General features: G+C 37.1%; 2 protein-coding genes across 3 annotated transcripts; one reads left to right on the top strand and one right to left on the bottom strand.

The window, feature by feature from the left end:
- Positions 1-230: 230 nt before the first annotated feature.
- On the bottom strand, positions 231-2,662 carry haus1 (HAUS augmin-like complex, subunit 1). Its single transcript, XM_044141067.1, has 9 exons — positions 2,512-2,662; positions 2,255-2,429; positions 1,699-1,834; positions 1,496-1,630; positions 1,280-1,403; positions 811-876; positions 638-709; positions 418-465; positions 231-324 (listed from the first exon to the last, which is right to left on the bottom strand). The coding sequence occupies exons 1-9, from the start codon at positions 2,530-2,532 to the stop codon at positions 280-282; spliced, it is 822 nt and encodes a 273-aa protein (XP_043997002.1). The 5' UTR covers positions 2,533-2,662; the 3' UTR covers positions 231-279.
- Positions 2,663-3,374: 712 nt separating this feature from the next.
- mis18a (MIS18 kinetochore protein A) lies at positions 3,375-9,477 on the top strand. 2 transcript variants are annotated; one of them, XM_044140942.1, is made up of 6 exons: positions 3,375-3,673; positions 4,142-4,208; positions 4,549-4,644; positions 5,917-6,019; positions 8,742-8,865; positions 8,973-9,477. In XM_044140942.1, exons 1-5 carry the CDS (start codon positions 3,439-3,441, stop codon positions 8,820-8,822), a joined length of 582 nt encoding a protein of 193 aa, XP_043996877.1. In that variant the 5' UTR covers positions 3,375-3,438; the 3' UTR covers positions 8,823-8,865; positions 8,973-9,477. The 2 variants fall into 2 exon arrangements, with proteins under 2 accessions (XP_043996877.1, XP_043996876.1); XM_044140941.1 differs by having other exon boundaries at positions 3,377-3,673; positions 4,522-4,644.
- The last annotated feature ends 5,739 nt before the right edge of the window (positions 9,478-15,216 follow it).

Raw genomic sequence — 15,216 nt, 5'->3', positions numbered from 1 at the left:
TGTGTCCAAACTTTTGGTCTGTACTGTATATAAACTAATATGGATACTGTGTGAGCTTTTTATGAGTGTCCAAAATCTCTGAAATATTTAACCTCTACTTAAATAAGGTTCCAAGGCAAAGGAGGAGAGAGGCAAGAAGTATCCTTTTAGGTGACCCAAAATACCTCAAGCCACTTCTCCTTTAACTTTAATGATAAAAGCAGGTAACGGTAGAAAAGAAGAAAAAAAGATGAGTGCAAAACTTTTATTTTTAAAGAAAGGACTGTGCAACATGCAACTTCATTTAAAATCCACCTTTATCTCAAGTTTGGAATCGAGTGCAGTCTGAAAAATTAATGAAAGAAAAAGTAATTAAAATGACAAATGAGCAAAGAATGGTATCTTACATGTTATAAAACCAAATATTTAAAGACTCACTAGTTCTCTTTTTGCTTCTTCTATCTTCACTTGTGCAAGAGATGGGCTCTGAAGGTTTAGAATGGAAAAAAAGCACATTTCAAGATTAAATTCCTAAATTTAATGCTTAAATAAATTAGACTGAGCTGATTTCTTTCTTTCTAAAGGACAAAACAGGAAACGTGATCGCTCCTTTGGTTGGAAAAGTAATGAAGTCTGAAAAACTAGAAAACGAACGAACCGGGCTCAGATCCATGTAAGACTCCAGCTTCTTTTTCAGGGGGATTATTTCATTTTGCAGTGTGCCGACTTCCTGCAGAGAGAAAAATAAGATGACATGTTTCAAACCCTGAATGCAGTCAAAGTAAAGCTTTTATCCCCATGGCGATGAATGTGGTGAAAATGCTGAAATACCTCAGAAAGCTGCACAATGGCCTGGTGGGTGATTGACTTGTCCATGTTCCTGGATACAAGCTGAGCCTGCAGGATTGGCAAAGCAGAATAGTGACTAACAGAACACCATGGCCCTCCTAACAAACTAAATACTGTATCTATTAAAGTTTTAAACAAGAGGTAGACAACATTGCAACTAGGTAAACAGAATTTAAACTGTTTGGTTATTTAGAGGGGAAAATAATATGGGATTTTTATTAATCTTCTTTCTAAAACTGAGCAGCAGCTTCTCATCTGGACGTATATACATCTGAAAATTGACTAAATCGGGAGAAGTGAATCATATTTTGTCAAGAATCAAGTTGATTCCCACTTGTGGATAATGCGGATTACTGTTTAAATCACAAAATGACCAGGAAATTATCCCACTTAGTACCTCAGCATCTATGCCGTAATCCCAAATTATAAAGAGGAATACGCTGCAACATACCTCTGACCTCTGCTGTCTGATACTGAGCTCTTGAGCCTTGGCCGTCACAAAGTCCATGTTGAGCAGTCTCTCCTCTGCTTTCGCACTCTCCACTGCTTGAGATTTGGTAATTTTGTCGATATCCCTGACAATGAAGACCGCCAATGTGTAAGCCCAACCTTCTAATCAAACTTAACTGACACACTTTTAACAGCTCGCTTCACGCCTCATTCTTACTCTTGTAGGTTTCCCCGCAGCACCAGAGTTGAACCGAGTCTTTTTTGGAGCGCCCTTAGTTCCCTTTCGAGTTTTCTGTTTGACTTCTCGACTTCCAGAAGATCACCGGTGAGGCTGTTGATTGCTGGCATGAAGCTGCAAACAAACAAAAATAAAACAACCATACATTCTGATCAATGAAATACAAGGCCACAGAAAATTACCTGGTCAGAGACGTGTCTTTCACTCCCAGCACCATAGCGTTGTCCACTAAAGCAGACAAGTAGTCTGCAGTCGGCTTTGGCAAGCTTGCCCCAGACAGGCCGACACTGTGCAGAAGAACATCCTCAAGGTGAGCAGCTAGGTGGGGAAAAAAAAGAAAGATGGAATTAGTGAAATACAGTTTTTGGAAAAACATTGAAAAACAGACTAAAGAGTTCTTATGTGCTCTTTATTTTGAAACTTTATGCATTTTCTAAACTCCAAATTCTATTTTCCCTCCAATTTAATAACAATTTGGACATCTGAGCACAAAATATTCACCTTAAATGCTTCAAAAGTAGTCTTTAGTGTCGTTTAGTGGGCTGACATGGAGACAATTTGGAGAGCTTTAAAAAATAAAACCCACACCTGAATTTTAGGCCATAAAAAATTTATTTACTTCAGTTTCTACATGTGTAAAACATGCCATTCGTCATATCTAAACACTTTAGATCAATTCAGCCATTCCAATCCAAATGTTTTATGCATCATCTGTTCTCCTTGATGTATGTGCCTCACCGTCAGCCTGATACTCTGATGTTTTCTGCTTGTAGTCTTCTATGAGGAGAGCAGTATCACTGCAGCGGGCTTCACTGGACTGTGCCAGCTGATACAGTATGTCCACTGTCCTGGTGTTGACCTCAAACGGTGGCACTGGCTGATCCCCAAACACTACCCCCAACCAGCTGTTTACCTGTGGAAGAGACAGAAAAATAAGACAATATCAGCAATGCGGTTGGCGCATTAATGCGTGTTTACAAGTGTCAAAGAGTTACCTTTCTCAGCTTTTCACACATGATCACAGAGAAGGCATGAAAAACCTTGACAGTCACTAGAGAATTGTGAGATGTTTTGACGCTTTAACGATTCTCAAAATAAAAGCAGTGTGTTTTCGCGCCCCTCAAATTAACTTCCTGGTTTTTAGCCAATGAGAAGACAGAAAAACATTTTGCAAAGTTTTACATAAAAAAATTTTTTTACAAGAAAATGATAAATACACTTTGCGTAAGTATTATCAGTTAGCTATGTATGTGTTTTTAAAGTGTACATGCAAAAATAAAAAATAAAAAAAAGATTTTAAAAAATCCGTTTCACTTTTTTTCCTCCATAATTCCAAAGATTGTTGTGAAGTGAAGATAATTCACTCCAGGGACCCGTTTCAGAAAACGGGAAAAGTATCGCGGAGACGTGTATCTTTATAGAGTATCTGTTTTCTACTGTTTTTTTGTTCTTCTTATTGAGCAACTCATTTTACACTCCTACCCCTTATTCTTTGAGTTCAGTTCTCCTCATCAATGACAATTTTAAATTGTCATTGGTGAGGAGTCAAATTAAAATAGTCATGTACACGCAGTAAAAATAGGACTACACTTGCACAAAAATAAAATCACTAAAATACAAAGTAGTAACAAAAATAATTTTGTCTCATTTTATTTTGCTCTTTTTTAGCAATTCCTTTGTCACTTCTCTGTGTGTTTTTTATTGTTGTTGTTGTTTTTTGGGGGTTTTTGTTTTGTTTTTTAAGATATTTTTGTCCGTTTAATCAGTCCATATAGCATGATAATATATTTGCACTGCATCCAGTTTTTCAGACAGAAAGGCGAAATCGGAAGTATGTAATAGTGAACATCTCGAGTGCTTCCGGATATTTGAACCAACCGCCTAAGTTCAAAACACACATCGGCCTTACGGGGTTTGCAGTAATGGCAACGAAAGAAAAGTCTGTTGGGTGTCAAAAAAACAAAAACAAGACGTTTGAAGTATGTAGTATTAATTCTAGTGCAGTTGAAGAAAAACTCTTCGGCCGAGCGGATAAAGAAGTAGAGGAAGACGATGACGGGCCCGTGGTTTTTATCTGTGGGAAGTGCAGGCTGCCTGTTGGAGATTCAATGTCCTGGGATGGAAGTGAAGACGAACAGAACCAAATAAAACTAAAGCGTGAGTATGACCTGTTCCTGTGTGCATCCTTTATCCCCATTATGTCTATCCATTGGTATGTGGTTTTGTGCCTCAACCAACTATCCATTCATCCATCTATTAATCCATCCATCATCTTCTTGCTTACAGTATTTTCTGGTTCTAGAATTAAAACTTGCCCACTGCAGATATATCTGCCATAATTCAATAGTGAGCTTGCATTTATACTTTAAAAACTGAAAAATGGACTGTAATTGAAAAAAATATATACAGTTCAGGGTTTAAATAGACCGATCTGGCCGCTGTGTCTTGGGTCTGCAAAAGTACTATGCTACTTTATTCTCCTATTCAGACCAGCAAACTGCTGTCTGATTAAAACCCCCGCCCCAAAATATAATACATCCACTAAAAAGTATAAGATGCCTCTTTAATAGTTTGCTATTTTGTGATAATGTGATGCACCATGCTGACCTGTTGTTACCATTACAGGGGTTACCAACAACGTTATCATTGGAAAGGACACTCGCTTCTTTGAACTGAACAAACGATCAGTTTGGTAAGAAGGGTTACACTCTGTACTTTAACAGTTACTAATGTAACCATTTTCTAGGTTTTTTGTTTAAAACTCACTTGTAAGTAAAAAACAGAATTATCCGTATTACTATTATTAGACTTATCTGCTCATTTTTAAAATTACTGCTATTTTGCAAGCTCTGACATTTGACATTCTAATTCTTAAAGCTGCTAATACAATATAGGTAATGGTCTACAATTACAAGGTATTTATGTATTACGGTTGGGTCGTGACTGGATAACAAAAATTTGTTAATGCTTTACTATTTTTTATTTCATGAACTGAAACTCAACAGCCTGGTTTTGGATCTCATCTGTCGCAGCTGCCACTCGGTGCTTGGCATGGTCTACACATCTACGCCCAGGAACCTGGACCACAAGAGGTCCACTTTCTGTCTCAGTGTGGCCAACATCGACAGGTGCTTTCATTTCTAGTTCACTGTTACTGTCTGAAATATAGCAGTGTTCTACCCAGAGAGCCTGAAAAATCTAATGCATTGAAACTGAACCAAACAAACATGAAGGTCTAATCCTGATGCATGATTAGGTTATCATTAACTGTAGACTTATCAGTCTCATAACCTCAAACTATCTGAGGAATGTATTTTCCTTTCCATTTAAAGTTCTCTATTTACAAATAAATGAAGTAAGAATATTTCTGCGTATTTCGCAAGATAATAATTTAGAAAGGATCAACACCAAGGTGAACACTTGAATTATTGAGTAAAAGAAAAAATCAGTGGGAACTCATAATTGCTGTAATCAAAAATTTTATTTATTAATAAGCACGCTGAGATTTACTGACTAACACAAACAGACACAATAAACATAAACAAATCTAACGACTAACAATGATGGAAAGCACAAATTCTCCACTCCAGCTACTATTGGTTGAGAAGGAAAATTTAATGACAGGAATTGAATGATGTTTACAGTGTGATTAAAATACACATGCTATAATTGATTTTCATGTTCTCTTGTTTTTCAAAGATTGTATTTTCTGCATAACAGAAAATTGTGGATTACTAATTAAACATTACTAAACAATCAACTTTGAGGTCGTTGAATAGAAAAAAAACATCAAAAAGTATATTTATAAAATAAATCATGTTGAAATACATTTTTTAACATGATTTATTTTCTGTGAACTAATGTTCTTAAATTAAAGGTTGTATTTTATTTTTCAGTGAGGAAATTATGCTACTTCAATTATTTTTGCATCTCTGCTTGTGTTGCCACAATTTGTAAAAATTGATTGTAAAATGAGGCCATATTGAGCTCAAAGACTATAACCACTTAATCTTGCTTTTCAATTTTGACTGATGAACCCAAACACTTTTTCTAATTATTACCAGCTTTTAATTATGTTCATCTATATTCTTGCTAGTTTATGCTAATAAATTATGCCGTGGTGTTTGACATTTTCTCTAAGATAATTTTTTTAACCTGCAGCCCTGTTTTCATTGACCTCAGATGTGTGGCGTTATTCACATGTTAATCGTGGTTGTGCAGCATTTAATAGACTAAGAATCCTCACATTAACACTGTTTAAATTTTAAACAATAAAATCAGTTGTGTAAAATAACTTCATTGTTCTTGATCATATGTCAATATTAAATTTTATTGAAGCCATGTGAGTGATGTAAATGGGTAATGCATCCAGACAACTTAATACCCTGTGTGTTTTTCAGCTATGTACTCGGCTCTGGAGCCCAGATGTTGGCAGCAGAGGGCCCCAAAGAGCAGCTGGTAACAGTGGAGTACAGGCACAGTGTTGAACAACAGTTGACAGAGGTAAATTATTGCTTCTGCTTCTCTTTGTCTGCTTTCCTTCATGTTGTACTATCAGGATGCAAAAATTGTGAAATTAGCACTCTTTCTTCCCTTAAAGCTTGTTGTCACAATTAACATCTATACATTTGTATTAGATTGCATTGTTATTAGTTTTTAAATTATTGTGCTGTCTGATAAATTAAAAATAAATATCTATCTAATATTGAAGTGAAAAAGAGAAATCTGACCAGCAGGATAAGGCAGTTTTAGCTGGAGTCGTTAAGTGTGGAGTCGTATTCTTCTCCCGATGAAGCTTTCTAAATGCACAAGTTGTACTACAGCACAAGGATGACATCAGCTTTGTTCCGGTAAACCCATTCCCCCATAGTGGGCAGACTCCGATATCAGACATTACCTCATCTGCTGACCCGTGACACCTTCCAAAAAACACTTTCATTTTTTACCTCCCAAGTTATTTTCCTTGCCCCAAAACAACAAAGTTCTGGATCTTTTCTTCATTTTAACATTCTAAATCACTCCTGTTTAAAGTTGTCTGTTTTATTCTAGCTCTAATAATCTTGTATGTTTTATTGTCATGCTTGCATTTTATTTTCTTCCACACGTTCTTTGATTGTGTGTTGGTTTTCTGAATTCTTCCAAATCACCCTTTGTTTAAGAATTTCCTCCTAAATAACAGCAGAAACATCAATTGCCAGTAGGTGGTGATAGTGTGCAGGAGTACCTGCTTACCCTCCCACACTCTAGCACAATAGCTGGAGAGTGTGTTGAGGAATCTTTGTTGAAGGGACACAGGTTTTTATGATGAAGTGTCTTTGTTGCTTTAACTCAATGAATGTCTGGCACATTATTGCGCTTATCTCACCCCTTTGAACATCCCACACTTGGCAGTTGTTTCATTGTACAGTGAGATTTTATCTTTTATGCACATGAATTGAAAACAGGTCACACTGCCCTGAAGACAAATGCATTTGTTAGATCTACAGATCATTAATATTTCTTTACGTGCACACAGAGACTGTAATTAAACACCATGCCAACTTTCTGTCTTTTACGTGAGCAATTCTCACGTTTAATTAGATTTTCTTTTTTGCCAAAACAAGAAACTTGAAAAGTTAATGTCACACAATGAAATCTTTGCTATTTAAACAAAGGGTGCATTCAGTACACCGTAATTAAATATGACAGGTTAAAATTTGGATTAAATCTAGAGTTGAGCCTTTTGTTGACATGATTATCTATATAGGCTGGTGATTCTGACTGTGGGTGGAAAGCAGTTGCATTATTTGAAGAGTTTTATTTATTAGTTGTTTTTATTATTATTAATTGTTGATGCATTAAAATATATGCTGGAAATAAGTCTTGCATCAAGAATGTGTAGCATTATTTGGAATGTAAAAATATAATCAAAACTTTAAGAGGCTTTTTACTTTAGCTTTATGTAGTAAGATTTCCACTTAAGGTGTCATAACATGGGGAGACAACCAAACATTAATGCAGGAAAATGATCAGTTTAGGTTTTTCAGTGCAGCTTTTCTACTACATACTTAGGTATGTTGTAAGTAATGTGTTTATTTCACCTTATTTTAATGTGCCAAATGATCCATCAGTCCTTCACTCAAGTACAATTTAAGATTTTTTAAAATAAAATTGAAACTTAAAAGGGGCACTTGTTAGCTTTTTTTAAGCTACACAAGAGTTTGAAAAATTAACCATTAAGGCTTTATTTTTATAGTGCCAGTTCATAATGCATGACTTCTCAGTGAGAAATGGGCCTAATTCATATCCGGGTACACGATTTCCAATTTGGTCCAAATCAAAATTAATCTAATTCACTCCAACAAAATACAATGAGATTGTCATGTGTTGTTTTGTTGACAGAGTTTGATTTAGTTGTAGTTCTGATGAAATACAGTCACAGTCAGTCATATGTTTCCAGATGATGAAAAGTTTCCCATCTAAGGCTGACTGCATGCAGTCAGGGACTTTGCAAGAATTCCTCATGTTGATCAAACATGGGGCTAGAATAGAGATGAATCGGACTGAGTAGCATAAGCAAAATGATATGAAGGAGATGAGCACTATCAGAGAAGCACTGACCCATGAATACCTTCTAATGAATGGAAAATAGCAAGTATTTTAGTTTCCAGGATAATGTCAGCTTGGCCCCATCAGTCTATACCAAAGAAGAGACACTGCTAAACAGAAACTGTCTATGAGCCAGAAATACTGTGGATACTCCTTGCCCATTGTGTCTTAAATTACCAAAAAGTTAAACTCCCAATTTATTTTCTAAGTAAAACATAGGTAAGTTCTTGAATCTTTCAGTTAGTGTAACATCAGCACAGATTTGGTCTGTTCTGTATCTGATATTTGTTGCCTTTTCTGCTGTAGTTATTGGGCTCACTCCATCTTTTCTGTCGACAATTAAATGAGTTTTTCGTCTGCTGTTCTCGCTGACCTGTTTCCCTACCCTTCTACTCGCCCATCCCCTCCTCTTCGTCTCTGGCACCTTTGTCTAATTATTTCCTCTCCTCCCTTCTCTCTCTGCTCTCTTCATTTCCCCACCTGTCCAGTTTCCCTCTTCGTTTGTTGCCCCGCTGTGACTACTTCCATCCTCCCTTTCTTAATTTGTTTCACCACCCTCTCTTTTGCTGTTCGTCCTGAGATTGCAAATGCCATAAAATGTCCATCTTTCTCCGTTACCTGGTCCCAATGTTTCCAGATGAAATTGCTCGTTGTGTCCATGGCACAGCGGCTGGAGCAGATCGAAGCCGGCCTTAAGAAGGGATGCGATGAGGCTTGACAACGATGGGCGTCAAGTCATCTGTGATACTGTTTATTTCCAGGTGCTGCAAATTACAGATTTTATTGTCTCAACTTGTGCACCTTTTTATGTGCAAATGCCTCCAGCTTTGAAGTTTAATATCAGCCACTTTTCTTTTTTTGTCTCCAGGAGAACATTTTGTCCCAGTTACACCTTGTTCACATGAACGTAAAGCTGCACACATACTCACACCATCTACTGGGCTTTGTCCTAAAAACCAGCGGTGAAACAAAGACTGCCTGCTCTTGTAATCAATCATCTTGCCACCTCGGCTCCTTGCGGCTTGCAGCGTCTGCTCTGTGGGTCCGGTGCAGAATAAATGTGTGCCATGAGCAGAATGTTTATTTGTGCAGGATGTTATCAGCCGGGCTGCACACTCAGCACAATGCGGTATTGATCTGACCACTTGAGGCCACACACTCTTCGTCTCTTCTTTGTTCTGTTCCTCGAGTGTGTAGCGTTTTTAGCCTTGCAGATTTACAGAGGATGTTTTGTTTGTCATTAGAGCAGAATGTGATCATAATGAAATAACTTGTATAGCACCTTTTTCATTTGTTGCATTGTCTCATTGTTGTTTTTAAGCTTCGTTGATTGTGCACCTGTTCTTGTGTAATAAAAGTTTTGCTAACTTCAAGTGACTAACCAAACCAGTTTGATTTCTTGAAATAATCTTTTCAACTGCTTCCTCTTGTTTTGCCCTAGTGTTTGTAAAGGATCAGGGGGCTCATCCTGCTTTGTTTCTCTTGGATTTAAGGGCTAAATGGCAAGTTTCTTCAGGGGTTGCTGGTGGCTAGGATTATTAATTTATTAATACCTCTGTTTGTTTACTGGCTGACCTCTAATATGCATGGCAACACTTTCTCCCAGAGCAGGAAAGCAGCTCCACGCGGCTCTGCTTCGCCCTCCCTCATCCACGAGGTTTCATCAGCCTCGCACAACAACAACAACAGCTAGAAACGGCCAACCAGCATGCTGTATCCAAGGGCAGGTTGCGATGGCAACTGAGAGCACGTGCTACGCTGGGTGTCTGTTGCCATCTCGTCACAGCATCCGCTGCCGGAGGAGCAGCCAGCCAGCTTGCCGGCCAACACGCCTGTCAATAGGCGTTGCTGCTCCCCCCACCTTTTTTTCTCCCTGTTCATGCACAAAACACATATGAAGAGGGAGGAGTCTTGAATGACCCCCACCCACCTAACACTAATCCTTGTGATGTTTTTCTCCTGCTTTGACTCCACCCTTGTCTCTTTCTTCTTCCCCTCCCTCCAGTTCTCCCCACCCTCAACTGTTGTGGAGTGTGAAGGGGGGTTGCAGGAATCAAAACAACAACAAACAAACCGCGTGGTGGTTGTTTTTGTTGTTTCTGGTGATGGTGTAAAGATGAACCCAGGTGTGCGTTCTCTGACTGCGCTCCGCCAGTCGGAATCTAATCGGGAGTCCAGATGTGTGCTCCACCCGCCCTTTAAAATGGCAAACAAGTAAATAAAAAAATGTTGCATATGTCTCATTTTTTTAAATTCGGAAAGTAAGTCTCAAAAAGCCAAAAGCTGCTTTTTAAAGTTAGTCAGCATCTCAGTGAATGGCTCCCTAAATGGCCTTAGAGCTCATTTAGCTGTTTTATATATAGACTTGGTGTTGCTGGATGCATTGCACAGTTGGGTGCAATTATTGCACTGGCTTCACCTTATTCACCCCCTGACATCTCAACCAATCACTGCCACCCAAACCAAGATAGAAACACACACATCAGTCAGTCAGTGCAATCACACACGCTCTACCAGCACACGGGGACAAAGAATGAATAATGCAGAGGTACCGTCTGAGTGAAAGTCGCCTCCCCTCTTTCCCTCCTTTTCACCTTCCCTAAGCAATAAGGAAGCAATGTTGCCATGGAGGCAATGAAGCCTTGGTGCGCTGGCAACCAATTACATCCCTTCCTGTGTGAAACAGCCGACCAATTGCCAACCCAGACTGGTGCTGCTGCTGCCACAGACACTGAGATCCTATTGGCTCTCTGCTGCTCTTTGATTGAATTTCAGATCTTGTTTTTGAGGGGGAAAAACATATCAAGGAGTGCCACCTGTGTGTTGCCAAGTTAGGGTATGCTGAATTTTCATACACATTTAAAATTATTGCAGGCTTTGCAGAAAAATGTTTATCAGCAAAATAAATCTAAATCTAATCATATTTTGTGCTCTGGTGGAGAGTAATTGAGGGATATGTGTTTGGGGTTTGTCAGCATTGTTTATAATATCAAAAATGCCCATTTTTTTTTATCTCCCAGGTTGCCAGTTTTATATTTAAATTTACCTCTGATAAAGTGCTGTGGCTCACCAGGCTCAGGTTGATTTATGACCTGTTCCTCAGTTAACTGTTGATTTGCCACAGCCAGTGTAAACCATACCAATCCTGGCAATGAAGTCAGATACACACTGATTTTACAAGAAAATTGTGAACACTTACCATTTTCTTCTAGTCAGATTCCCTATACTGTTTTGAAATGTATAGAATCAGGTTTTAATTTTTTTATGGATAAGCTGCAAACAATTGTAAATAGATTTTGTGGAGTGAGCAAAAGACAAGGGTGATGACAAGGGGTTGAGTAAAATCTAGGAAAACCTCTGTTTTCTCAGTTCCTCATTTCTTTTCCCATTTTTGTTCATTTTACCAATATCCATCCAACCAGCCACCTATTTGTTTGTCAATGCTCCATCTGTTTCTCTATTCATCCATCCACCTATCTGTTTCTCCATACTTACTTCCATCTGTTGTTCTTTCAGTCCTTCCCTTCCCCTAATTTTAGGTCTAGTTTAAAACATGTCTTAATCTAACCAATACATTATCTAAAAATAAAACAAAGACATTTCGATATGAAGTATTAAGTTTCATGGAAAACCATTTTAATTTAAAAGTTTGTATATCTAAAGTGATTTTTACCATTTATATTGAAGAAAAACATTCATATTACAGGCAACAAGACCAACTTCCAGTTATTGAACAACTTTTTGTGGGTTTCCTTTGGCATTTTGATGGTTTCACTTTAAGATCAACTTCAAATCTGTGAATCTGGAAGGCTTCTTTGCCATCTCTCTAATATTCTGCTCCCTCCACAGATTTTCAATCAGATCCAAGTTAGGAGTTTTGCTCAGCAACTCCAACATACTATTTTTGCTTCCAGAAAGAACATTTAAGGAATACTTAATATAGGTCTTAGCTGTTCTTATATTTTTATTTAAAATACAAGCCTAAAACTAATTATTAAGCCATTTCTTCACACTTTAAAGATCTGTGTTAAAAGGACAGAGAATCCTAGAAAAGTAGTGTTGTTTTTTTTGTTTGTTTTTTTTTTTTCCAAATCAATGTACAGGAAACTTTTACATATTTTAAAGTAAAACACAGGCAAAAGGTCAAATCTCTGAGGAAGCTGGCTAAGCCTTTAACTTGATTCATCCCCTTTGTGTTTCCTTAACACGGCTGCTTGTTCAACATGTGTTTGCAGCTGAAGTGATTAAGACGATCTGGTGTCATTAGTCACCTAGTTACAGCTCAGTTAAGTTCTTCACGTGGTGCTTGGATTTCTCAAATTAATCAGAGGGGTAGCTATATCTTTAACCTTTGAGAAACTTAGCCCAGTTTTCTTGTGTCTATTGAACAATGAATCCGTAAAGCCTGTGCATCAGCCTTCTTGTTTCATTAATCACCTTCATCAGTCAGTCTGACAGAATAACCCAAATCCCCTCTGAGTGCTCAAGGCCCCCTGCTTCATTAGAAAACATCTGCTTGTTTATTTCCTCCCACATCTTTGAGTGCAGTCGTGTCTACCAGGTAACCCGCCGTGCACTCACTCTCTCCTCTTCAACCTAAACCTGCATGCAAGAACACAGCAAAACCCCTCTTATAAAGATTCGGTGTGGTCATGTTTTCTCCGCCTGAGAGCATCCTCTGCTGCCGTCGCCGTGGAGCAGGTTAATCTAATGTTTTTCTCAGACACAAAGGCTCGTGCCATTGCCAGTGACACCCCGGTGTGTGCGTAGATGTGTGACAAGGGAGGAGGCAGAAAACAGGATTAGTGACATCAGAATATAAGCCTGAACAGATTGAGAAAAATAAAGTCCTGCTGGACAGTAGACAGTTTACACACACGTTAAAAAGGAACAACATCCCGTTATGTGGCTGTGTTGGATCGCTTTGTGAATGCCACTGTCATTACTGTCCTTTTCTGGCAGAAGATCCCTCACATTAATGTGTACAAAGTCTAAAGGTTTCTAATAGGAAATCTTTTCAGGTATTTTTCTTTTTCACATCTTTGACAAGTCAAAATGTCATTTCAAAGATTACTATCTTACTACTCACTCTCCTTAGTTTGCTGCTGGATTACTCTTACAACAAAACTTGTTCTTGGCAGATTATTTCTAAAATAATCTTTGCATAAAGGAAAATTATTTTTTCCTCATCCTATCAATGTGGATTAATGATTTCTGGGAATGTACTTGGATTAGCAACTCACTGTTAAAGGCATAATCTCTAATCTTTTCTTCATGTTTGAGTTTTCACTTAAGGAAATATTAGAAAATTCTAATATATATATTTTCTTTTTTTAATTGATTTTTTTTCATGCCACTTTTGGTTATTTAAAATAAAAGTTGATAAATTATCTAATTTTATGATCAAAACAAGTAAAAAAAAAAAAAAAAAAAAGGTATTCAACATAATTTTACATATGCATGTTCTTACGAGTTGAAAGGTGTTCTAACTAGGTTATTTTAGCAATGTCTTCTGTCCAGACATTATTCACTATTTTGTAATCATTGAAATAATCAAAAGTGTCCTCTGTTGTTGCTGTATGAAAACAGCTGCATGTGCAAACTGTTTTCAGCTGTACATGTGACATATGCATCAACCTTTTTAGATTATTTCTAATTTGCATATTATGAACATTGCTTTCTAATTTGTATATAAACACCACTTTCTAATGAACATGAAAACACCCAAGAGGAATGCACGATACAACCTCAAACATATTTACAAACATATTTTGCACAAGAGCTCGGTGTCCTAAAGTCTACATTTCATATGTAAGAGAACTGTTTATAGATTTTTACATGTGTATTTAGCTGTATTAAAATATAGGTTTTAGATACATTAAAAGAAGTACAATAACATCTATCACTGAATGTCCTCATAAGGTTAATCATGTTAGTACTGAGTTTATTATGTTCACCACAGAATGGTCTTATCACCACTGTTCTCTATTTATATGAATGGGTAATTATAGCTATAAATTATTTAAGTATGTGAATGATATGGGCCTTTTTTATTTTTTTCCCCTTTACTGCTAAAAAGCGGAAAACAGAAAGAGATTACTCAGTACTATAGGAGTGGTGGTGAAAGTGCCTTTTAGAAATGAATGTCAATAGGACAAAACAAACTCATTACTTAATATCACAAGTAATTAATTCAGTCTAACAATTAAATGAGAGCTGGTTGAAGTAGAAAATATTTTAAACATCTTGGTACATAAAATTGACAGCAAACTTATTTTAAGGGAAAATACTTGTATTTGTATCCTTAAGAAGTGCTCTTAGCACCTTCACTTGCTACACGTTTAGCAATTTTGCAGCAAGGCAAATGTTCTTGAAATTGTGTAAAATGGTCGGGTAAAAAGCATTTTATCCTTTAAATTGTAAAGAATCTGAGGGATATCTGCTGTTGCTCAAATAAATTCATAACCATAGTCATACAGAGACAAGCCTGTAGTCATTTAAACCTGTGAGGGTGCAGTTATTGGAGACTTGGATGATGGTGGGGCGTTTGAAGCAAAAACCTCACACAGCTCCAGGAACTTGTTGAAGATCTGAGTGAAAATGGGATTTTGATTACCAATGAGATTGATTTATGGATATTAAAGTAAACTGAGCTGACTGATAATTATTACAACCACTGCAGCTCAATCCTCCAGGAGGCATTTTAAATTTATTCCCATTGATTTCAGGGGGATAAATTACACTTGGGACTTTAGCACCTAAGCCTGCTGCAATACACAATTAATCAATTACATTTAATCAATTAATCACATGTTATGTGAAAATGAGCTCAACAATTTTCATTCTGATGATGCATGTTTTTTGAAGGGGAAATTTCTTTAGAGACATCATAATTCATTTTATTTATGGTTTCAGCTGTTTATTCATTGCTTTTGGTTGCCGTGTTTAATTTTTGATATTTAAAATGTCTTCCACTTCCAATGGAAAGTGTTCTGTACAAAATTAAAGTTTAATGGTCTTTGAGATGACAGACTTGTATTATTATTATACCGTAATCAACATATAACTTGAAAACAGTCTCAAAACAACAATATTATTGTTTATTACAATAA

Source organism: Gambusia affinis, linkage group LG15 (genome assembly GCF_019740435.1).
Source record: "Gambusia affinis linkage group LG15, SWU_Gaff_1.0, whole genome shotgun sequence".
Classification (NCBI taxonomy): Eukaryota; Metazoa; Chordata; class Actinopteri; order Cyprinodontiformes; family Poeciliidae; genus Gambusia; species Gambusia affinis.
This window is presented reverse-complemented; position numbering and strand designations above follow the sequence as displayed.

Bases quoted from the DNA above. Each gene is read 5' to 3' on its own strand.
- haus1 (XM_044141067.1), bottom strand. From the start codon at position 2,532: ATGTGTGAAAAGCTGAGAAAG. The intron at 2,430-2,511 runs GTAACTCTTTGA...TCTCTTCCACAG, and splicing joins TGTGTGAAAAGCTGAGAAAG to GTAAACAGCTGGTTGGGGGT. The intron at 710-810 runs GTATTTCAGCAT...TTCTCTCTGCAG, and splicing joins CCATTGTGCAGCTTTCTGAG to GAAGTCGGCACACTGCAAAA.
- mis18a (XM_044140941.1), top strand. From the start codon at position 3,439: ATGGCAACGAAAGAAAAGTCTGTTGGGTGTCAAAAAAACAAAAACAAG. The intron at 3,674-4,141 runs GTGAGTATGACC...TTACCATTACAG, and splicing joins GAACCAAATAAAACTAAAGC to GGGTTACCAACAACGTTATC. The intron at 4,645-5,916 runs GTGCTTTCATTT...TGTGTTTTTCAG, and splicing joins AGTGTGGCCAACATCGACAG to CTATGTACTCGGCTCTGGAG.